The 24,469-nt window shown below is 40.6% G+C and overlaps 1 protein-coding gene across 2 annotated transcripts in view; it reads left to right on the forward strand.

Annotated features, from left to right (window-relative positions):
* The window catches only part of bcas3 (BCAS3 microtubule associated cell migration factor), a 479,890-nt gene that overhangs the window by 145,277 nt on the left and 310,144 nt on the right, over nt 1–24,469 (forward strand). For both annotated transcript variants that reach the window (XM_030744094.1, XM_030744095.1), the window contains exons 17-22: nt 24–148; nt 274–439; nt 522–619; nt 13,497–13,597; nt 18,549–18,745; nt 18,920–19,017. In XM_030744094.1, coding sequence (XP_030599954.1) covers nt 24–148; nt 274–439; nt 522–619; nt 13,497–13,597; nt 18,549–18,745; nt 18,920–19,017 — 785 coding nt within the window. The remainder of the gene's footprint in view (nt 1–23; nt 149–273; nt 440–521; nt 620–13,496; nt 13,598–18,548; nt 18,746–18,919; nt 19,018–24,469) is intronic.

The raw sequence follows: 24,469 nt of genomic DNA on the forward strand, positions 1-24,469 counted from the left end.
CTTTTTTGTCCCGTCTCCTGAAGCAAATCTAAGCCACCCCCTCAGATCTCACCAAGCAAGTCCAGTGGAGGAGAGTTCTGTGTGGCGGCCATCTTTGCCTCATCTCGCTCCTGGTTCATCACTAACCCCAACATAAAACGAGAGAAAGGTAGACCGTGCTGACAAGTGGTGTTTGCATTTTTTTAAAAAGTTGATAACCTGGTCAAAAAAACCTTTCTTGCAGTTACTGCAAATCTATATTTATTGCTGCCTCGTTTCTTATCGTCCTCACAGATCAGTCCAGGCAGTCAGTTGTGGACTCGCTGTACATACTTAGTTGCTATGGTAATTTGGTGGAGCACGTCTTGGAGCCTCGGCCATTAAGCACCGCTCAAAAGATAAGCGATGATACACCCTTAGAACTCAACACCTGTCCTAGGGCCTGCTGGACTCTAGCCAGGTAAGACTGAGCTGAACACCGTATCCTGGACAAAGCTCCCCTGTATCTCTAAGTCTTACAGGTGATTTGTCTTGTGGAGCAGGACTCCACAGTGGAATGAGCTGCAGCCACCCTTCAACTCCAGTCATCCCTTAGTGTTGGCCTCAGATCTGGTGCAGTACTATCAGTATCTTCTGGCCGGTAAGTTTTAAACTGTTTTGAATTTACACAAATCAGTGTATTCAGAATCTCAAGTTGTGTTTAAATGTAATGCAAATCAGCATTTTCAGGAATCATAACGCAGTGGAAAGATAACAACAACAACAACAATAACAACAACAACAACAACAACAATTATTATTATTATTATTATTATTATTATTTACTTCCTTTCAAGAACTCAAGGACACTTTAACCTCTCTATTTTTTATATATATATACTTTTGTAAGTATATATATAAAAAATAGAGAGGTTAAAGGCCTTGTTGAACAGGTGAATTTTCAGAAGTTTCTTAAGAGTCCAATGGCAAGAAAGTAGATTAGCTTAAGGTACTGAATGGGATGCATAGCCTCAGCTTTCAGGCCCCTCTTGTGTGGAACCAGCTACCAGTTTGGATTTGAGAGACAGACACCCTCTCTACTTTTAAGATCTCTGTCTCTCTTCCACAGTGTGTCTTTTGTCCTGTCTCTCCCTCCCCTCAGCCCCAACCGGTCGCAGCAGATGGCTGCCCCTCCCTGAGCCTGGTCCTGCTGGAGCTTTCTTCCTGTTAAAACAAAGTTTTTTCTTCCCATTGTCACCAAGTCCTTGCTCATAGGGGGTCTTCTGATTGTTGGGGTTCTCTCTGTGTTATTGTAGAACTACCTTGAGGCGACTGTTGTTGTGATTTGGTGCTATATAAATAAAATGGAATTGAATGAAACTACTTTAGCAACAGGGCATTGTGGTGCGGTGGTTAGCACTGCTGCCTCACAGTTAGACTACCATCTGGAAGGCCTGGGTTCGATTCCACCTTGACCCAGGCCCCTCCCTCTCTTGCTGTGTGTAGTTTGCATGTTCTCCCCGTGTCCGCGTGGGTTTTCTCCGGGTACTCCGGTTTCCTCCCACAGTCCAAAGAGATGCACTTACTGGGGTTAGGTTAATTGGAAACTCTAAATTGCCCATAGGTGTGAGTGTGGATGTTGTCTGTGTTGGCCCTGCGACAGGCTGGCGACCTGTACAGGGTGTATCCTGCCTCTGTGCTTAAAAGTTTCCTGGTGTCTCTTGCTTTGTCTATTTTGTGACCAAAATGTGTTCAGGAGAGAAGACCAAATAGAACATGGCACAGAAAATGCAATAGTTTTCATTACAGATGTACCATTTTCAATTTTCTTGGCCGATTCTAATTTCCAGTTTCTTTCTGTGAGTAATATTATTTGAAAGATAGAAATCCTACAGACACCTGTTTATAATAATCCTATCTGCACAGTCATTATGACTCTAATCCAAACCTTTGCCTTTAAACCTAACATTATACTTTTCTCCTGATATTAATACAGAGCCTGCTATGATAACGAGCTATCATTATTTTACATACTCACTCACACACACACACGCACACACACACACTGTTAAAAACACTTTTTATCAGAGTATGCAGTCAAGTCAATTAACCTTCTGGGACATTGAGCTGGTCAGTTAACCCTTTAATACTGAACCTGTCGCCAGCGGCAGAATGTACTTCAAAAGTGCCGCCATTCGTCGACTTCCAGCAACAATTACCATAATAACCATATATTGGCTGTGAAGCGCAATTTCTAAGCTTTCTGAAACTATTTGAATTTTTCAGATAGGATGAACGGTCACGTAATTACGGTAACTCAAAGTTCCTTTGATCAGCCGCCTCAGACGCTCCCTGTTGACCAGCTGTTCACAGCAAGTAAGGGCAGTTAACGGGTGCTTCAGCGGCGATTGCCGCTGTTATAGGGTTAAGTCGCAGAGTGGGGGGTTTAATCAGTTTCATCTGCTTTGGTGTTAATGAAATGAACAACAGGTGCACTAGAAGGGCAACAATGAGACAACCCCCAAAACAGCAATGGTTTTACAGGTGGGGCCACTGACATTTTCCCGTCCTCATCTTTTCTGACTGTTCGCTACTTTTGCATTTGGCTAGGGTCAGTGCTACTGGTAGCATGAGGTGATACCTGGTCCCTATAGTGGCTGCACAGGTAGTCCAGCTTCTCCAGGATGACACATCAATATGTACCATTGCCAGAAGTTTTGCTGTGTCTCCCAGCAGTCTCAAGCGCATGGAGGAGATTCTAGGAGACAGGCGGTTACTCTAGGAGGGCTGGACAGGGCCATAAAAGGTCCTTAACCCATCAGCAAGAGCAGTATCAGCTTCTTTGTGCAAGGAGGAGCAGGATGAGCACTGCCAGAGCATTACAAAATAATCTCCAGCAGGCCACTGATGTGAATATCTCTGACCAAACAACCAGAAACAGACTTCGTGAGGGTGTCTTGAGGGCCTGACGTCCTCTAGTGGGCTCATTCTGTGTAACCGTGGAGCCAGATTGGCTTTTGGCATAGAATACCAGAACTGGCAGGTCCACCACTGGCGCCCTGTGCTTTTCACAGATGAGAACAGGCTCACCCTGAGCACATATAACAGACATGAAGGGTCTGGAGAAGTCGATAAAAAATTTTATGCCACCTGTAACATCGTTGAGCATGACTGGTTTGGTGGTGGGTCAGTGATGGTCTGGGGAGGAATATCCATGGAGGAATGCACAGACCTCTACAGGTTAGGCAACGGCGCCATGACAGCCATTATGTAATGTGATGAAATCCTTGGACTTACCATCAAACCTTACACTGGTGCAGTGGGTCCTGGGGTCCTCCTGATGCTTGATGATGCCCGGCCTCATGTGGCAAGAGCATGCAGGCAGTTCCTGAAGGATGAAGGAATTGATACTATTGATATATATAATTTTTTTTTTTTCTTTTAACAATAAACAGTTCCCAGGTGGCCTTTCATGTTGACTGTGTTGAAAGCATACCATTAGCCTGTTATTGGAACCACATGCTGAGAAGGGATCTTTCTGGTCAGCACCCATAATATGTTGTTACTCAGAGACTTGGGACAAAGAGCTTTTTGCCATTTCCACCATTTCATGTCCTCTGAGCACTGTCGCATATACTCCTAGCTTTTCTGTTCTGTGCTGAACCTTGAATCCATCCTTAGGCAATCACACTACATCCCTGCTTCAGGTCATGCCAACACAATGCTAGAAGATGCCGCATGCAGACCAATTAGTTGACACCCTAAACTCCCTCTAATTCAATAACAAGTACAGAGCAGTGAGCACTTTAGGTTTCCATCTGAAAGGCCATTTTGCAAAAGCACAGAGTGCACATGGATGGCCACACACGGAATCAATCCACCCCCGTGGAACAGGCTGGCGTTTTGAGCTCACTCCATAATTATAAACATACAAAATCTATGATTAGCTCTTGTGGGTGCTCGGGGGCAAGTGGTAGCTATGTTTACCCTAATCTCTCTACTCGTCTCTGTTGGCTTCTGCAGTGCTCCAGGTCTAACTGGTAGGATATTTTCTCAAATTAGTGCTAATGGTCTCTCCTAGTGTCAGAGCAATGAGAGCACGCTGGAGTGATGGGCTCGGGCGTCAGTTTATTCCACCACTCTCTGCCAGCATGGGCAGTGGAACTAGCTGCATAATGAGAGAGATTCATTGCATTCACATTTACATCCAATTAACAATAGCCAGATAACATTGCCGTGGCTCTTTATTCCTATAACCAACCAAGTGTGAACTCATGCAAGGTCAAGACACTATAAACATAATTGTTCCGCACTCTGCCCACTTCTTGTGTTCTTGCCATTTTCCCTCTGGTTAGTGTCCTATACACCACCACGACCGAGTTGCTCTTGGAGTGCCACCTTCCATTTCTGTGCTTTGCACGCGGGCAAAAACTCTCAACATCCTATTTCTCAGCATGCATTCCCTTTGCCAGCCCATCTCCTCTGCTGTTTTCTCCAGGGCTTGGCAGTACTGCGAAGAAGTGATCCAGGAGAAGGACTCGATTTGACCTTAGGATGAATTACAGCACAGCCATAAGCCGCTGGTCCAGGCGCCTCTTGCTGAGCATAAATATCAAGACGCAGGAAACTGAAAAGACACACAGTTCTTGTGCAAGAATAATTTATGCCATATAGGTCTAATTTACATTGCTGATAACACCTATCACAAGAGAGAACAGCTTGACTCAAGAAGAGAAAATGAAAATAATTTACTATTTGTGAAGAAATAGGAGCATTAAAAGAGCTAAAGAAGGAGGGCAAGAAGTCTCTATAAATATCCCCTTCAGCTAATTGTCCTGCAGACAGACCATGTTTCTAGAAAGGTGGTGTAAGGAAAAGAGGTGGCAGCACTTGACTGACAGGCCATGGTCTCCAGTCTCGTGGCTCTGTATTGGATGACCCAGGCTGATTAAAAATGCAATATGCAGGGAAAGGAATAGAAAGGGGAGAGGAAGGGCCAGGGTCAGGCCAGACCGGAGCCTCCAGGATGGGATGATAAAAGGCAGCGGTGGCGCCACTTCATGGTCACTATCTCTACCTGTCCATCTGTAACAGCTACTGGCAGCACTCAGCCATGTAGAAGATATAACAACGCACAGCGCTGCTTACAGAGATAAGGAGGAGAGAGGGGCACATTATATTCACAAATAGATGAGATTCTGTAGTACAATCTGGCTTAATAAAGGCAGTCTTGAGCCAAATTTTTGGTGTTTGGGGAATCCTCTCTTAGTGAAGTGGAAACATAGGTTCCCTGTTTCCCCAAAAGTGCTGATTTGGGTGAGTGTGTAAATGGGCCCTTTTCTTTTTCTGTTGGCCTAAGGTGTCAGGGAGGGGTAACAGAATGAATGAAGACGAATGTGAAACGTTCACACCCTCATTAGCTGCATCCAGTTCAGAGTTTTTATCCGCATTGAGTTCCCACAGATTTTTTGGGGGGGTGATATTTATCTAGCTGTCCGCAATATGTTTTCCAACACCTTTCTCCCTCGCAGAGTTGCTCTGGTGCAAACAAACCAGTGAATAATTTAACACCTAGATTTCTGGCTGGCTCCTTTGAGCCTGGTGATGGTGACATAAACTGAGGCTGTGCTTTTCGGCGCTCCTCTCCCTACCTGTCATATAATGTGCTAATTGTGGAGACTGACTGACTGGCTGGCTTGGCAGTTCTCTTGGGACTTTGAGGCCCGTGACAGGCCAGCCACAGTTGCCTCGTCAATAGATCTAATTGCTCCGAGACAGGAGCCAGAGTGAAGGCTTTGGAGCATCAGGCATTTGGTAAAGAGAAACCATGGCGCCATGACTGGGTCAGTAATCAAAGGGAGGCAGAGAAAGGATGCAGTAAGTGTAGCGCTGGATGAATGAAGGAACTGTCAGTCAACTGCGCATTGAATGATACATAATGACTAAGCTATCCCACTCTGTCAGTATGCCAGCACCTATCTGCCAGAGTACTACTCAGAACAGGAAAACGAGAAGAGAGGAAAGTGAGAAGAAAGACAGGTAGAGCGGTTGAGAAGAAGCATAGTAAGTGAAATGTCTGGCAACCAAGAAATTCAAGGCATACTACACAGGAAAAACACACACACACACACACACACACACACACACACACACACACACACACACACACACACACACACACACACACACACATATATATCTAAAAGAAAAAAATGAAAGCGATAAAGGTGAACAGAGTGGGCGGCCAGGACAAGACAGCTATCCTGTGTCCACTGTGCGGCCAGCTTTCCAGATCTATTAGATTGTTAGCCCCTTATCTTTCCCTGGAGATCAGCCTGTCTGGCCCCTGGCCCCCAGTCCCCAGGAGGTCAGGCTACATCAATACCTACGCAGCCTTTGTTCTTGTTCTGACTCCCTGCTTCACTGCTCTGGCTAACAGGCCATTGGCTACCGTCCGTCAGCACAGCAAAGCACCTCTCTCTTCACAGTCAATAAAGACTGTGACACAGACAACTCTATTCCTTGGTGGTGGTTGTCTGGGAGGTGATTAGGGGTGAGGTGTATATGCAGATCAAAAAGCAGTGAGTAAAAAAAGAACCACATTTATAAATTATTTGTGACATTTCAGCCTATCTTTGAAATGAACCATCCCATGCCATGGGGTGGCTGGTTGTACTAATCGAAGGGTTGGTGATTCGATCCCTTTGTATGCCATAGTATCCTTGGGCAAGGTACTGAACCCTAAGTTGCTCTCCGATGCATTCATCAGAGCATGAATGTGTGTAAATGTTGTCAGGATCAGGGGATCTTGTGTGTAGAGGGGCAGCAGGAGGAAGGGGGGCAGAGCACGGAGGGAGTTGAGTGCCCTGACAGCCTGGTGTATGAAGCTGTCCCTTAGTCTGCTCGTCCTGGTCTAGAGACTCTGCAGACTCCTCCCTGATGGCGGCAGGCTGAAGAGGGCTTGTGACGGGTGGGTGAGGGTCCACAGCAATACAGAGGGCTTTTTGGGTGATCTTCTCAGCTGCTCTCACGATGCGCTGGAGGGTCCTGCGGCGAGATGCTGTGCAGGCGCCATACCACACCGTGATGCAGCTGGTCAGAATAGTCTCAATCGTGCCCCTGTAAAATGTTCACGTGATGGGGGCAGGGGCCCTGGCTCTTCGCAGCTTGCGGAGAAAGTGGAGGCGCTGGTGAGCCTTCTTTGCCAGAGAAGTGGTGTTGAGGGTCCAGGAGAGGTTCTTTGTGACCTGCACACCCTCTAATAAGAAATAATAGGGAAATTGTTCATGAATTTGAACAATCTTGTCCACCTCTTGTCCAGCAAAGCATTTAACAAACTAGTTAGCAACTTGCTGTTTGCTGGGTCTAATATATATTGAAATAAAATTCACTTTTGCATTTTCCTTATAAAGAGGAAATGTAAAATAATTTATAATTTCATTTTTTGTCCATCTCATATAAAACAATAGAAAAATAAATATATTAGTGCATTTATTTTTTTTTTTTTTATGCAATAGGAAGTCATTTTACACACTTTACTTTAAAAACTGCAATGAATGGAATGGTCTCACTAGCCAATACTTAGATTGTTACTGCCTCTTGGTGGCACTCTCACTGTGGTATTGTACCACTTCCTGTTCCTGTTGCAGAGCACAGTGGTGTTTTTGTGTAGCTTAATCTGTGTTGCTCGATTAATCTAGATAATTTATTTTGGAGTGGCTGCGGCTCAGGAGGTAGAGCAGGTCATCTACTAATCGGAAAGTCGGTGATCCTGGCTGCTCCAGTCTGCATGCCAAAGTATCCTTGGACAAGATACTGAACCTCCAAGCTGCTCTCCGATGCAGCCGTCGGAGTATGAATGTGTGTGTGAATGTTAGATACAGTAGAAAGCACTTTGAAATAGAAAACAGTGCTTGTATGAATGTGTGTGAATGGGTAAATGCAAATGTGTTGTATAAAGTGCTTTGTGTGTTCAGCTAGAGTAGAAAAGTGCTATATAAGAACTAGCCCATTTACCATTTATTTTCTAGTGTAACCTTCATGTGCTTCATCCAAAGAACACTCTGCTGAATCACCTGTAAATTATATTCACATTATTCACTTAGTGTGTTTTTAGGGATTTGCCAGCTTAGTGTAGCTATTAGCTTAGCTCTCTGCAGAGTCACTAACAGCATGTCTGCTTCTCCTGTCCCTCCTGGACTTTCCTGCTCTGTGCGTCAAATGTTTAGTTACTCCTCGGCCTACTTACAGTAATGGTACTTGTAACAAATGTTGTTTGTAGCTTTGGAGGCCAGCTTGAGTGAATTGGAGACCTAGTTCTGATTCCTGGAAACCCCTGTAACTAGCCAGGCCCCTGTAGCCTGTGTGGACCAAGGTAGCTTAACTACTGTTAGCTCTCCTCCAGCAGATCCCGATCAGCCGGGAAATCAGGCCAGCCAGGTGACTGTGAGCAAGAAGTGTAGTCCTAAACAGAAGCCCCAGGTACACCACCACCCTCCCATTCATGTTTCAGATCATTTTTCTCCCCTCGGCGACACACCGAGGAACAAACTGGTTATTGGCGACCCTGTTTTGAGAAACGTGAAGCTAGTGGCACCATAGTTGAATGTCTTCCAGTGTCAGAGCAGGTGAGATAGAAGGAAATTTCAAACTGCTGGTTAAGGCTAAATGTAGATTTAGTAAAATAATAATTCATGTCACTAAAGTTAATACTGAATTTATGTGCAATTTTGCCAGAACAATGTTGGGCTTTGTAGTTTTCTCTGGAACTCTCCTCAATTGGACCAGGAGTGACATCTTTAGCCGCGTGTTCTCCTTAAGTTCCTGTCTGTCTGTGTGGTGTCCAAAAAAAATGATGTGGGCTTGATACAGTAGATAATTGGGAAACTTTCTGGGGAAAACCTGATCTTGTTATGAGAGACAGCATCCATCCCACTTTGGATGGAGCAGCTCTCATTTCTAGAAATCTGGCCAAATGTATTTAATCCCCCAAAGCACGACTATCCAGGGTTGAGACCAGGAAGCAGAGTTGCAGTTTTACACGCCTCTCTGCAGCTTCTCTCCTCCTTTCATCCCCCCAAAACCCCCAGCTCTGCTCCCAGACCAACAAATAAAAGCAGCAAAGAAACAATTTAAGCATTAAAATTCACTTTTATTTATTTATTTTTTGAATTCACAAATTTTTCTCTTCTTGCTGTCAACAAGTGCTTGCTCATGGGGAGTTTTTTTGACTGTTGGATTTTCTCTGTAATCATTGTACGGTCTTTTACCTTACAATATGAAGTGCCTTGAGACAATTGTTTGTTGTTATTTGGCGCTATATAAATACAATTTAATTTTGATTTTATTTAATTGAACTGATGCTCATCCTTTTCCAGTCCTCTGATTATTTTGGAGTGATGGCACCATGCCACTTGCTCATTTGCTGATGTGTCTTTAAATACAGAACAATGTGATACATTTGCCTTTAAAAAATTTGCTCCCTGTGAAATCACACTGACATTCTGTCTCTGCCAGTAATGACCACTATGAGTGCACAAGGCCGAGTTGCTGGCTAGCTGGATGCTATGATGAATAGATACTACTGTAACTGCCAGTGTCTCTCTGGCTCCTGACATGCACACTAACAAACACGCACGAAAGGTTGTGTCTTTGCCTGACCCATGGGGATGACCACTAGCTCCCCATAATGGAGCCTGGCTGCTACACTGACCATTGAAAACCCCTACATCCACCCACTGGAAACCTGATCCAGCCAGTCCAACAACTGCTTTAGAACATCAATAATTAATTAGGGAACAGCTATTGGCCCCAAGGGTCAGAGAGCAAGGAGAGACAGAGTGAAGGAGAATGGGAGAGTGAAGGAGAGCCAGGCAGGGGAGTGAATGCACAGGGAGGAAATAGGGGAGTCGTGATTTTGTTTAATAAGTAACACAACGCAGGCTTTGTTCAACTCTCTTCCATTATAAGGACGAGAGTTGTTTCTCTCTCTCTCACTCTTCCCTTTGCACACTTTCCTTCTGCATGACATCTGACCGAGTATTAAAAACAATAAAAAGTTTCCACTACAGACACACTTCATATATCTCATTGCTGCTTTTTGTTCTTTGATGTTTTTTTTGTTCTTCTTCCTCAGAGGAGTACAGAGAAGCATGTATACTTAGATTGCATACCAGAAATTCTTCATGCTTTGTAGTCAAATACCTATGCTAAGTGACACCAATGTGATACCATTAATCCTGCTTTATAGTAAAAGAAAATGGTTACAGCATTACTCCAAAACAACAGTTCAGAAAGTATCCATATTTTTGTGGATAAAGCGCTCTATAAAAACATTAGAATTTGAGAGCACTGCTTTTCTTTTCTTTTGTTTTGCGTTTCCTAAAGATACTGTGAGGACCTCTAGCACATTTCAGTTATCTCTGTTGCTTTTTATTGTTGCAGAGGCAGAAAACTAGAACATTTCCTACTACAAATTCAGTTCATTTTTTTCAGTTCATTTTTATTCACTATATATTGCATTAAGTTAAAACATAAGTCATCTCTGAGCCTATAATTTTATAGATCCCTTCATCTTCTTCCGCTTATCCTTTTCAGGGTTGCAGAGGGGTTGAACCCCATCCTAGCTGTCATAGGGCGAGAGGCAGGGTACACCCTGGACAGGTCACCAGCCTGTTACAGGGCTAACACAGAAAGACAACCATTCACATGGGCCTAACCCAATAAGTGCATGTCTTTGGACTGTGGGTGGAAATCAGAGTGCCTGGAGAAAACCCATGCAAATTCCACACAGAAAGGTCCCAGCCAAGATGGAATCGAACCCAGGACCTTCTTGCTGTGAGGCAACAGTACTAACCACTGCGACACCGACCTGCCCCATAGTATTATAGAGAGAAACCCAAAACACCAGCTTGAGTTACAATTAGCGACACTGGGGAGGAGAAAATAGACACATTGTCCATGACATGTAATAGTGGTACATGCATGTAAAAGAGACGAGAGATGCTCAGTGCATCAGGGGCATCCCTCAACAGACTGTACCTATAGCAACAGAGCTAAGAGACTGCCCAAGTTCATATAAATATCATCTATCTTTGTAGTTCCTATGAGTGAACCTAGAAGTGACCTATATAATACTTTTTCAGCATCACCCAAGTGTAAAGCACAATAAATTTGACAATATTGAGCAGGTGAAGAAGAGTAGTGAATTGTTTTATTTTTGAATTAATTAACATATTCTCATCTAAAATTATTCCATTCTACTTGGGCCACTAAGCTTTTAGGGCCACAATAACTAAAATCAATTTTTTATATTTTTTTACCATTTAACAGTTGTCAGCAAGTTAGAATAAAATAATTATTTATCAGAATGCAAACTGAATATGTGAAGATAAAATGAGGAGCATTTAATCTTTAGAACATAAGTTTTCTTTCTCTGGCTGGTGGTTGAATGAAGACCTCTGGGTGTTGGACTATTGGTCAGACAATTCAAACAGCATGAAATGTCATCTTGGAAAATGTAGATGACAGTTTTTATTATTTTCTGCCATTTAATGACAATGACTTTATAAAGACATCACAAGAATAATTTGTTATAATTTCTGTTTGCAGAGTGTGATATAATTGTACAGTATGTAGCTTTTGATGTACAGAGAAAAATTTTATTACAGACTTTATTACATGCTTTGAAGGAGATGCCTCCATACACAGTGTGCACTTTGCTTGCATCAAACAGGTTGATCATTAACCAAAGCTAAGGTCTGTATCATACAGCCCTCGAAAATGATAACTGAATGTATTCAATTCTATTCTGTTCTGTTTTATTTATATAGTGCCAAATCACAACAACCATTACCTCAAGGCCACCAGAAATCCCCACCAGAAATTTATACTATCAGAGAAACAACTAAAAACAGTTAATGAAATCCCAAATAAATATTTAATGACATATTTTTTTCTTATTGCTGAGGAATTGTTAGGTCACTGTCCAGTCAATCAGTCAGTCAAGTCAATTAAATCATACAGTAAGGGAAATAATTTTTGCTCACTCTCAAAGAAATGATTGTCTTGTTGCCCATTTCAGCCTTGTGCAGGTCTACAATCTTGTTCTGGTATTTCTTTGGTCTTGCCCATGGTGGTGGTGGAAAGGTTGGAACGGAAGAAATTTGTTTTGTGGACAGGTGTGCTTCACGCACATAATGTGTTGAGAGTATCTGTAATTGATTGGTTGATCGTAATCTGTGTGCAACATGGGCACACAGCTAGTCTATGGGAACCAGAAGAGCACTGAAATGGTTTAAGCCATCCCTGAAGAATTAGTCTCCTTATTGCCAAATGGGAAATTAGGAAAAGCTTTTGGTATTATAAAGTCTCATGTTTCTGTTTGGCCACTTGCAAAGAGGCGAGAGACATGCTCTTTTATTTTTTTCAAGGTCATGAGCAAGTCTTTAAAAATGTGTTTAGTTGGTCTGTGTTAAATTCATTATGCCACAATGTTTTCTCTACTTTCCAGTAAACTTTTACTGCTTTCTTTTTTTTTTGATGTATTAATGTGATTTAAATTTGGAGATGACAACCAGTTCTTCCAAACATATTCCTTTTTTCAGTTCCAGTTCTGCACACTGTGGGCTTTTGTTTCAGAAGCAGGTTTAAGAAACGTGTAACCTTATAGTTCTGTGTGACTGTGTTGGGGTGAAGTGTAGATGGAGGATGATGTGGCATTTTGCTATATAGGTGTCAAAGACCAAACTCCCTCCATCAAGGGTGTGTTAACACCTGGCATGTGTTTGGGGATAGATATAGGAGTGCCTCCTGTGCTCCAGATGTGGACTTGATGAGTTTATTAGCCACGCCTGTGTTAAATAAACTCCATCCCTGAGGTGGGAGATAGAGAAAGGAGTGATTCTACAAATTAGGCTTCATTCTCCATCCTTGCTTATTCAAGCCTGCTGGAGCCCCATTTGTCTCTGGGTCTCTCTGTGACACTTTCACTCTCTGTAACACATATACTTTCAGTTTCTTGCTCTCACAATTTACTGTACTCTTGCTTTTTTTATTCACACTGGCATGAACCAGTATGTACTTTTCTCTCCTTATCCACCAATTTTTAATCTTAGAAAAACAGACTCTCACCCAAAAACACAAACTTTCATCCAGTGAGTCATCAAATCTAAACTTATTGGATTTGAGCTTAAACTAACTTCACCCATCCCATGTGTATGAGTATGGCTTAAATCCTAATGAGATATTTCAATAAACTACTTGTCAGGTATAATTTCCTAAACATGCTAATTTGTGTAAATTGTTAATATGTAATATGAGATTCATTTCCCTTTTTTGCCTTACTGATATCCTTCTCCAAAAGATGGCAGTGTCACTCATGTAGGGGGATGGAACTTGAGTTTTACCGTATTTTCAGCTTAAGAACTATGATGGTACTGGATAATGGCACAAAATATTGGGTGTAGTCAGCTTCGAAGTATAACATTGTTGTATATAATGTGTAATCTTTTGTTTTGTTTGCATGTATTTTCTCTCAGCAATGCCTCCAGGAAGCCCAGGCCCAATCACGCGTCACGAGTCATCCGACAGTCTGGCATCAGACCACAGTGGACAGGATGATGAGGAGTGGCTCTCTCAGGTAAGGCTTCTGTTTGACTCAGCATTACACTGACTTAGTGTGAGTCAAGGACAAAGTGTTTAATAGTTTGATTTCACTTGTTCTATATTTTTCAGCATCTAATTTATATGGTCTGTAAAGTGACAAAGACTATTTTGTTAGTACTTCTACACTGTGCTATCCCAGTACCAGATATTCACATACCTTAATTACCAACAAAAGATAATATCCAATGCTTAAGGCCTATTATTATGTGATGGAATGAACAAATACCAATTCAAAGATCAATTAATGACACTTCATAGAAGAAAAGCACAATATAAAAGTAACACCTGCTTCTACACTTTATGGTGGTTTACAGGAATTAAATTAGCAATTTTTAATGCAGTTTGTGGGTCAACATTAAACAACATTGACGATTTCAGGCTGATAATGCCATTATAATATATGCTAATGATATGCAGCCTCTTTCTCATGCTTGATTGGCTTAGCCTAATCATATGATCATATTGTACTGTGTGATTGACTATACATAACCATTATCAACTGAAATGGAGAAAGTGGGGATTCCCCATATCTAGCAACTGACAGAGGTTACTGAACAGCTGGCAGTAGCTAGATAGTGACAAACTGGGGAATCCCAAATTTCAAGGTAAAAAGCCCATCTATTTATAGTAACATCAGTTCTAGGCTGCAGGCTTATTGATTAGTTGGTGATCATTGTCTAACATGTTGGTCAGGGATGACTCATGGACTCATAGTTCAGACTCTGACTCATCATTTAGCAATATTAAAGCCATACCTACTGCTCATCAATATTGCTCAAATGTAAAAAACTTGGTTGCATTATGTTTTGTACATGGTTGATTACAGTGATGTTATACAAAATTCTTTGATATCAGCAGAGTATGGGTGCATTATGTAATAATATTCGTGCAGACACATGAGTATAATGTAATGTAAATACCTGGTAAGTATGCATTATGTCTGATTTATTATTAAAGATTTTTTTACATAGAAAGACATTATTTATTATACACTTTTGTCTCTAATTTGTTTACCATGCTTTGATTTAATGAGTAGTATTAACATTTTTACTGGAATATGTGTTATATTTTTACTAACCCAGGGTTGACTAAAAGTATTTGGATAAAAGTTTAAGGCAAGGCCTCCAAATTAGGGCAAAGTAGTTTCGCAGAAGGTAATAAGATGTCTGCTGAGGGGTTTCTAAATGGGGCTGAAATGTTATCCTGACTTCCAGATTTATTTTACATTTTTATTAATCATGGGAGGAGATTACCATCAGTGGTGGGTCTTGTTTTGGAAAGCTGAGTTCAGTTTCACTAGCTACACCCAGGCCTGATAACTGCCAGACCTGCTGAATCAAGAAATCACTGAAATGGTAGTGTGATGGTCCGGAGCTGCTTTGCTGCTTCTGCACCTGGACCACTTACCGTAATTGATGGAACCATGACGTTTGCTCTCTACCAGAAAATCCTGAAGGAGAATGTCTGGCCATCAGTTCGTGCCCTGAAACTCAAGCGCACTTGGGGTTATGGAGCAGGACAATGATCCGAAACATACCAGCAAGTTCATCTCTGAATAGTTCAGAAAAAAGTAATCACAGTCTGGGCTTAAATCCAATTGAGATGCTTTGGCATGACCATAAACAACTATTCATGCTCAAAAACCCTCCAATGTGGCATTCTGCAAAAAGAGTCGGCCAAGATTCTTCCACAGCGATGTGAAAGACTCACTGCCAGTTATTGCAAATGCTTGACTGCAGTTCTTGCTGCTAAGCGTTACACAAGCAGTAACTAGGTTTAGGGGGCAAATACTTTTTCACACAGGGCCAGGTAGGTCGGGATAGCTTTTTTTATTCCCTCAATAAATGAAATTATCATTTAAAAATGTAAATTAGAGCGCAGTCGGGACATTCCTCCCAACCCAAGTGAAATTTTGCACTAAACTAATAATTCAAAAGTTGTCCTTGTCTTTATTTTATTCTGCTTTGACATTACTGTGTCTGCTTGCTTTTGTAATTGCAATAACAAATAATTTTGTTTTTCTACACTAAGAATGTTCACAGTATTTGCTCTGGGCAAATACTGTGAACATGACCTGGATTGAGTGTGCAAATCTGACACACTCACCCAGGTCTTTTCAGCTTGGTTAACACTCGTAGCACTTATCACTAGTGTCGGCAGGTAGCCTGCTACATTTTCACCATCAATAATTCCACTGCATACATAATTGATTGGTTAAAATGTACTTCGCTTAGCCAGCAGAGGCCCTTGTTCATATCTGCCATGATAGTTTGCCAGGAGCAAAACTATCCATTGCACCAACCTGTATGTTGGGTTACTTCTTGTCAGAGCAGTAATAAGAATGTATCTGTCAGTGGTTTAAGATTTAATTCTACAGCTCTTCCAGCATTAGAATGAGATGATTTGGACATAATGTTTTACTGTGAAAGAATGTAGGATATTTTAACCCTTTTTCTTCTGCATCAGTTATACAGGTTAGTTTCCTCTTTGCTTCAGTCTCTCTAGAATAGGAAGAAAAGCCACAAGATATCAAGCGTAATAGCTTTGTGGACTGAGAAATGCTAAATACATATAGGCTATATTGAATTAGAGGCTAACTACTGCTTCGTGGATTTCATTATATCATATCAGTGGCTCTCATTAGATTTTCAGTGGGCATTGTGGCATTAGGTTGGGATTTAGGATTGATCGGCCATCCCCTAATAAAATGTGAGGTTTGTGACCCTCCTTGTCCGTCCTTCAGCTCACTGCAGTGCTGTGCCATTTGCTGCCAGTCAGTGTCAGTTGCCCTTCAGCTGATTGTCAGTGGACAACAAAAACTCCTTAAAGAGTTCACTCCACCTTATAGAGTCCATTGTCTCCTAATACATAAATGTATTAGGAGACAAATAATTGGGAAGAAATGTGTCGTCTTAAAATTCCTAAGATATTAGATACAGTAACAGGAAAAAACAGGGCAAAAACAAAGGCCATAAATACATATGCCAAATACTTTATGGTCATAAATTAGCTTGGAAAGAAACTATTAAGAGCACAACAATGGACTGAGTGCAAATATCTGTTCAGCTTCTTAAGTTAATCTCAATCAATCATTTCCAAGGTCCTTAATGATAATGCATCCCAGACAAAATGGCCAAACTTACACAAAATGCTGGTCTGATATGCTTTTACTGTCTTAAAGATGAACAATGGTAATGATAGTGTAAGAGTAAAAATATTCAGGATGTCCGGGGAAACCAAAAAAAATAAAGAAAAAAACCACAGATTCACATCATTAGTGACCTATTCTAGATGCTGTTCTTGATCTCTCGATCTTGACCAGTTAGATGTTTAAGAAAGAAAAACATTATTTTACAGTGACAGAGATCTGATTTGGTTAATTTGGTGTTCAGGCTACAGCGGTATGGGCAAATCTGTGGAAACATGTTAACTGGCTGTGCCCAGCATGTCTGAAGAGGGATGGGCATTGAGGGTTGATAGTGGACTGTAACATCTGGACCTACCATGCCATTGCAAAGAGAGCACACTGGCAGCTGTCTGGCTCTGTGGCTGGGCGTGACATTGATGGTGTTAACTGGAAAAACACACACACGCGCGCGCGCAAAGTGACAATCCTCCTCCCTCCTTCTGTGGCCATATTTGCACAGCTGTGATAGACCTCATATGTATAAATGTGTCTATGTGCATATAAACAGACACACAGCATAATTGAGAGATTATTTGAGATGTTAGAACATGGAAGCCACACTGAAGCAAAATAGTCAGCAGAGTGCTGGGGTGAGGGGAGAGATAGATGTGTATGAAATAAAGATAATGAAATGTGAACAGTGAGACACCGAGAGGCATGTTAATTGCTGCAGGGATTCAAAAGTCAGAGACAGCTTGGGAGAGCAGTGAAAAGCGGGAGTCCAAGGCAGGAGATGGTTGTTCAATAAAAGCAAAGAAGAGATGGAGAATAGACGAGGCAGTAATAGTCTGATGTTTATGAGTCAGCCACTCCATAACCTTCTCCTATCCTACTTTTAGCCAGCATTAGTGCCACTCAGCTCAGGCACCCATGGACTGCCTGCCATAGCAGTGCCATCTTATTCTCCCTGTAGGCCTCACTTCAGCCTTGCTGCCATGCCGTTGCTAGTGTCACACTTCTATTAACCCTCTGGGAAGGCTTCCCATCAGGCTCCTAGCACTTCCAACACACACAAGACATTGATGAGTTCTGACATCATCGTCAGACTTTTAGTGGTACACAAGTATAGCAAGCTTTTAGTTTGATGTCATGTAACTGAGTTCATCTGAGTACTGCATGGAGTTTTTCAGTATTGGCACATAGATGCCAGATCCACCCTGTGAAATCCACCATTGATGGCTTCTCAGACAAGTTGAAAGCACTGTGTCCTTAACCAAGTGATGACAGATTAGTAGAGGAGTTTGGGTATATTTAACAGAAACATCTGTGGTTTATTAATATCTTTTCTTGAAGCTTTTCTTAAATTTTGGTTTCCAATGAGTTTTGCTGAGCTCCTAAAATTTCCTCTAGTATTTTGGTATTTGTGGCTTTTGAATGAAATCCACTGATAATATTGCTACTGGGCCAATACTGCTATATAACAAAATACATGCAAAAGTAATTATATTCCTGTCAGCTGCACTTTGTGTTTTGTGCCAGTGAGCAAATATTAGCACACTAACATCCTAAACTTACATGCTAAACATTCCGTCCTAATTATAATACTATGCATAAAGTTTATAAGAGGGTTCATCAGATACTTTCCGTCATCAGGTGTAGCTAATATTTAGTTGCATCAGCATGTTAACATTGTAACGGTTAGCTTTTATCTGGCTGCAGAGAATTTGAAGACATTGCCCAGCTATGTTTGAAAGACAAATTATTTTATCCTCTCATAAATCTTTTCACCACATTTCAGGTGGAGATTGTGACTCATACAGGCCCCCACCGGCGCCTGTGGATGGGCCCGCAGTTTCAGTTTAAGACCATTCATCCTTCAGGCCAGACCACAGTCATCTCCTCTTCATCCTCAGTGCTTCAGTCCCAGGGCCCCAGTGATGTCCAGCAGCCCCTTTTGGACTTTGACACAGATGACCTAGACCTACACAGCCGCAGGTACTTTGTATATGTTGTAGAAGTGCACACCATTTTAACAGCCTTAACACAAACAGGATCTACACGAGGAACCAGATCCAGTTTACAAGCATCAGGACCCCTAAATTAAATGTGTGTCTTTTTTTGTGTGTGTGAATGTGTGTGTACTAATGGACGCATAATAAATACGTTTAGGATCCAGCCGGTACGTTCAGAGCCAGTCAGCATGCCGGGCTCATCACGGTTGGTGGCTGATCGCCGAGGCCAGTCCAACATCATGGATGCAGGATCAGGTAAGAAACTTCACGTTGACACTTTCTGAGTACCTCCTCTTGTGCGTTGTGATACACATTTGCTTCTCCTCCTCCATCATTTTGCTACCTCATTCACATTTTGCTCCAACTGCTTCACCGATGTCTCTTATTGTCTGAAGTTGTCGGTTAAATGTGTTGTATTTTATTTACATCTTTCCTGTCAGTCACATCAGCCGAGGCTGTGACACTGTTTTTGGCTGTCATGGTGGTCATATTTACTTCCCATATTCAAGCTCAACACTGTAAATGCTTTAAGAAGTTTGATAAATTAGGTTTTTGTGACATTTAGACTTTTACCATAATTGGTTTTAAGTTGTTGACTTAAAGTACTGTGAACCCAAATAAGTTAACAGAATTCAGGAAAATTAATGTAATTGATTGTTTTAGTTTTTGTTTAAACTAATTCACTTCAAACTCAGTGTTTCAGGTGTTTAAATATTATCTGTACCCTCGTAAATGTTTAGTCGCCATGATCTGAACTTGTTATTTACCTGTTTAATAAGATTAAGTAAGGCTGCACAATTATGCCCAAAATGATAATTAGGATAATTTTTTTCAGTATTGAGATTGTGGTTATTTATTGATTTTAGTTACAAAAATGTTTAATTATGTATCATATGTAAATGTTGCTTTCACAACTGTACAGATCTTTCTATCAGAGTAAAACTGGTCATCTTTATTCACCTAAATTTAGGGCATCTCTAAGAAAACAAAAAACCCCACAAACATATATAGATATATTAATATTAGATTTTAATGTTTGATTAAAATGTAGTACTAAATTAATTGTGCAGGGTACTGTCTTCGCCTTTACATTGTGCTACATTCTTGTTAATCAGTCTTTATAAATTAGCCTTTGCAGACACATAATATAAAGTCTTTCACTTCATTCATTGTACCTGAGTGATGGATATGAATAAAATTCATAGTAAAGCTGTACTTACAGCTCTGAGATCCTTCTTTCTCCCAGTACATTTTGCAGACAGTGCAGGTATTACCACTTTGGAAAAATAATTGCATGAAGAGATACGTAACATCTTTTGACCAGTATGTTCAACATTTTCCTTAAAAATCTGTTACTCACTGTGTTTAGTGGACACACATCTTTGGCCAAATGGAATGTGATTACATTGGTGATTTCAGTGTGTTGCTTTTATGGATGTGTGAGTTGATGTTGGACGATTCCAGTTAGCAGCCATTGCATTACTTTTCTTGGCCTTCATTCATTGATTATGCTGCATTTGTGGCATTTCTTCAAGCGGTTGGATAAGTAATTTGTGTTGCTTTGTAGTGCAACACACAGCACTCTTTGCATATGATCTTCTTCTTTAATATTCACTTGCACTAATACAAAGTATTATCAAATAACAAATGATGATTGGCATAAGGGTGCAAGTTCTTCCCCTCCTGCTGTGTTAGACATTTGAATTTTGGTATATACAGTATATCTGTCTTTTAACATAGTGTTACTTGTCCAGATTAGTCTAGGAAACTTAAACTGCACGTGTAAGGGAACAGCTGTGATTGGCTGTTTTGGGGGAGAGCTTGATTTGCTCTGCGTTTTAATTTGGCAAAACATTCATTTTAAATGTAGCATGCTCATTTGATTGTAGGAAGCCAAAATTGTGATTGAGATTAAAATCAGATTAATTATGCAGCCCTAGGAATAAGATTACAGAACATTTTTTTAACTACATAACCATACCTTTTTTCTTTTTTTTTTTAATTGAAACTTCATATTTCCATTTGAACTTTTTCAAGTTTGATATTACCTGCATCACTGTAAAATAACTACTTTGGGCAGTAATTCTATTCTCAAATCCGATAAGACAATTACAAATGTAAATTATAAATGTAATTTTTACTTGTTACTTTTGTCTTGCATGAAACTTTTATGGCCACCAAAGAGTCACTCTTGGTAAGCACTGAGGTGTGTTTTCCTCAAATGTTTCACAGAGTTAAACATCACACTGCACATTACTATCTGCACCTCTGATCAGAAATATTCAGTGTGATGAACTGAGAAAGGAAAAAAAAGGGCACAGAAACATAAAATATTAAATTCAGTAGAATTTAATTACGTTAAGCATCTGGGTTTACAGTACATGATATCTGACAACTACACCAAGGCTTACAGAAGTGTTTCACAAAAAATCTGTTACAGAGTGGACTAAAATGCTGTAACATACCTACTTGGAAGTGCAGTGTTTTCATCCCAAAACAGCTGTGCTTTTAAAAGAAGCTCAGACTGATCAGTTTGTTGGTGCAAGGTTTCTGAGAGACTTGTTTCCAAGTTGTAGATGAAGGCAAAGTAGTAGTAATGACAGTGTAATAATTCTAATAATAATATCCAGGTGTAAAAATTCAGTCAGTGTAATTGGAGTTTACCTACATACTCCTTTATCTGCCATAGCAAAATGACTTTATTGCTAAAGAGCTTTCCTCTGATATTGCCTAAAACCTGAACAATCCCATTCAGGTGGATTAGGGGTCATTTACACTCTTCATTCTCCACTTTTGCTACATCCCACCATACCGAGCTGCAGATGTTGTTTTGCATTGCCATTGTATTCCAGCATATTGATATGCATGTGTGACTGAATAGGCTTGCAGAGTCTATTAGCTATTTGACAGGATTGATTTGGCTCCAAGTGATTTTTAATAGCATGGCTGCTTTAATCTGGTTATGATGTTTGATAATCCAATCACACTCAGAGGATTTCCTGTAAAATATGTCTTTTACTCTCAACACAGGCATTGTGAAAGTGTGTTTGTGAGCCTGATCTTACAGCCAGCGGGTTCAAGGAATCATCCTTTATTGCGTGACATTATATCCTGTTGTTCTGCGTTTGATAAAGGAGATAGAAAAGCGTCTGTGGCATCCGTGGCATTATCTGCTGTGTCTTGTGACAGAGTTTCATCCATCTGATCTGCCCGCACACTGACACACTGCCACCACTGGCTTTTTCAGTCAGGTGTCAAGAAATATTTGCGACTGGTGTCACAAGAAGGTGTGTCACAAATAATTTTACACATCTGATAGCGTGTCTTTTCTTGTCCCACCCTTCCCTGCTTTTCAACACATACCAAGAGGTGCTTGACACCATGTGCAGCTTTAAACTGATTAATGTAGATGTGGGTTGAACCATTATTTATTTAGTGTATTTTTTTCCCTACTGAACATGACCCCGTTCTTTGAGTCACCATATCCTGTATTTACATTATTTATATGCATGTTACAGACAGACAGACAGACAGACAGACAGACAGAAAGAAAGAAAGAAAGAAAGAAAGAAAGAAAGAAAGAAAGAAAGAAAGAAAGAAAGAAAGAAAGAAAGAAAGAAAGAATTTTAAAATTTTAAGATGTAGAATTTGAAAGATTTGGTTTCCTTGTTGTAATTGCTGCATTGGATTCAGCTTCACATATTGTACCAAACAAGTATTTTTTTCCAGTAATGTTATTGTGATTGTGATCAGTTACTGATTAATTAGCTGTTTCAAAAGCATTACCTAAATGTGCATTTGTGATGCATTAAACAACACAGTGAAATCAGACTGTTCATTTTCAGCTGAAATGGTAAATTAGGTTTGACATGCAGCAGGCACACAGATATTTAATAATTCATAGTTCCTTGCAAGGAAACAAAGAAAACTTGATTTCAATTTTAAATTCATGTCTTTATGAATTTTGTGATATGTAAAATGGAAACATATTACAGAGGCATGCATTATTGTGCTTTTCAAACCATGCCGTTTCCCTCATACAGGCTCTATGATAAAATGTAAATGCTTTTAATTTTGAAGCAAATGTTGTAAACTGTGAAATATGCACTTCTTTGTTGACCTCATTTGTGATCAGATATGCAGTTTTTGTGGTGCTAAAACAGTGTCATTGTTTAAACCTTTATAATCTCAGAATAAATACAACCTTGCAGTCTCACTGGCAAGGCTGCACTGCTATATTCTATTCTATTCAATTCTACTGGTATTGCTACTGACTACAAAGTTTCTGTTTGCTTCAGGCAGCCTGGTTACTTCCTTCTCCTTTTAAACTACAGCACTTTATCTGTCTGATCCTCCAAACCTTACTTTTCTTCTTTTTGCACCTAAGGATGTCATCAGAACCTAGGCTTACCACAGGTACCGTAGGCAGTGTATGCACTGAGGGATGATAATTGATTTGCAAAAGCTGGCACACAAAGGATAATATCAGGTTTCTCAGACCAAGGGAGGAAATGCTCCCAATTCAGCAAAGCATCTGAAAGGCCGCCATCCAGATCTGTTTAAAGAATTCAAGTTGAGTATGTTTCGATTCATAGTAACAACATCCAAATTATTATCCATCTTACATTTTTCTGAAATGCACATTATCATTTTGTTTGACACAGCTGCCGTTGTGAAGTCAACTTTGCTCTGTAGGCTGAAATGTTTGCATTGGCTAACGTTAAATGCTTATGCTAATACAGTGTAACTAATATTAGTAGGCTGCTCGGAAACCTTCCTAACATTTGACTCTTTTCAACAAAATATAATGTTAACATTTCAAAGAAATTTCAAAGAAATGTATTTTTCTTTAACTTTAAGTATGTAGAATGATTATTTTGATTTGGTATTGAATTGGGTGTAGAGGATTGTGCAATTCTGCTGGTATTGGTACTGACTGCAGAATTTCTGATATCGTGACATCCCTCCTTCCACCTCCATCTATCTTCTTCCTTCAGTGGTTCTTCTATCTCCTTTATGTTTTCTGTGTATTCTCTCACTGCTGCAGAGCAGAGAGACAGGACAGAGCCAGGCCGAGGGATGGAGGTGATGCTTATCAGTGTCTGTGTGTGTGGGTTTGGGGTTGTGTCCTGCCACTGCCATGGCGCCGCCATTATCACAGACACATATCACTTTTGTCTCACCCTCTGCAGAACTTGACTGTGTGTGGCAGAACTTGGGTTTGAAGGTGCAGACAGTTAATCTGAATTGAATTCTGACCAGTTTCAAAGTAAGCATCTGCAACTTTGGTCAGAAAAGCTGATAACTGATGAAGTTGCTGGAATCACTTTGATGCACGGTGCAAAACTTAGCAACATTTATGAAATACAAATTATGTTACCATACAGTATGTTGTTTGTTACGATAGATTCATTTGAAACCATGTCATGAAGATATGATCTTGTCATGTCATGGGAGTTCTCTCTTCATCTTATATATATAAAATATAGGATCTGTAGGTAAGTGGAGTTGCAACCCTTTTGAGACGTGAAAAAAACAAAAGCCAAAATTTGCATTTAATCCAATGGCCACTTAAATGGTGAATGGACTGATTCTTTAAACATGTCTCATTCAGCCATTCACGTACACATTCATGCAGCCACTTTTTTCTGTGCTTACGTGCTTTCTATCTAACATCCACACACATTCACACTCAGGTGCATGTATC

Source organism: Archocentrus centrarchus, chromosome 13 (genome assembly GCF_007364275.1).
Source record: "Archocentrus centrarchus isolate MPI-CPG fArcCen1 chromosome 13, fArcCen1, whole genome shotgun sequence".
In the NCBI taxonomy this organism is placed as follows: domain Eukaryota; kingdom Metazoa; phylum Chordata; class Actinopteri; order Cichliformes; family Cichlidae; genus Archocentrus; species Archocentrus centrarchus.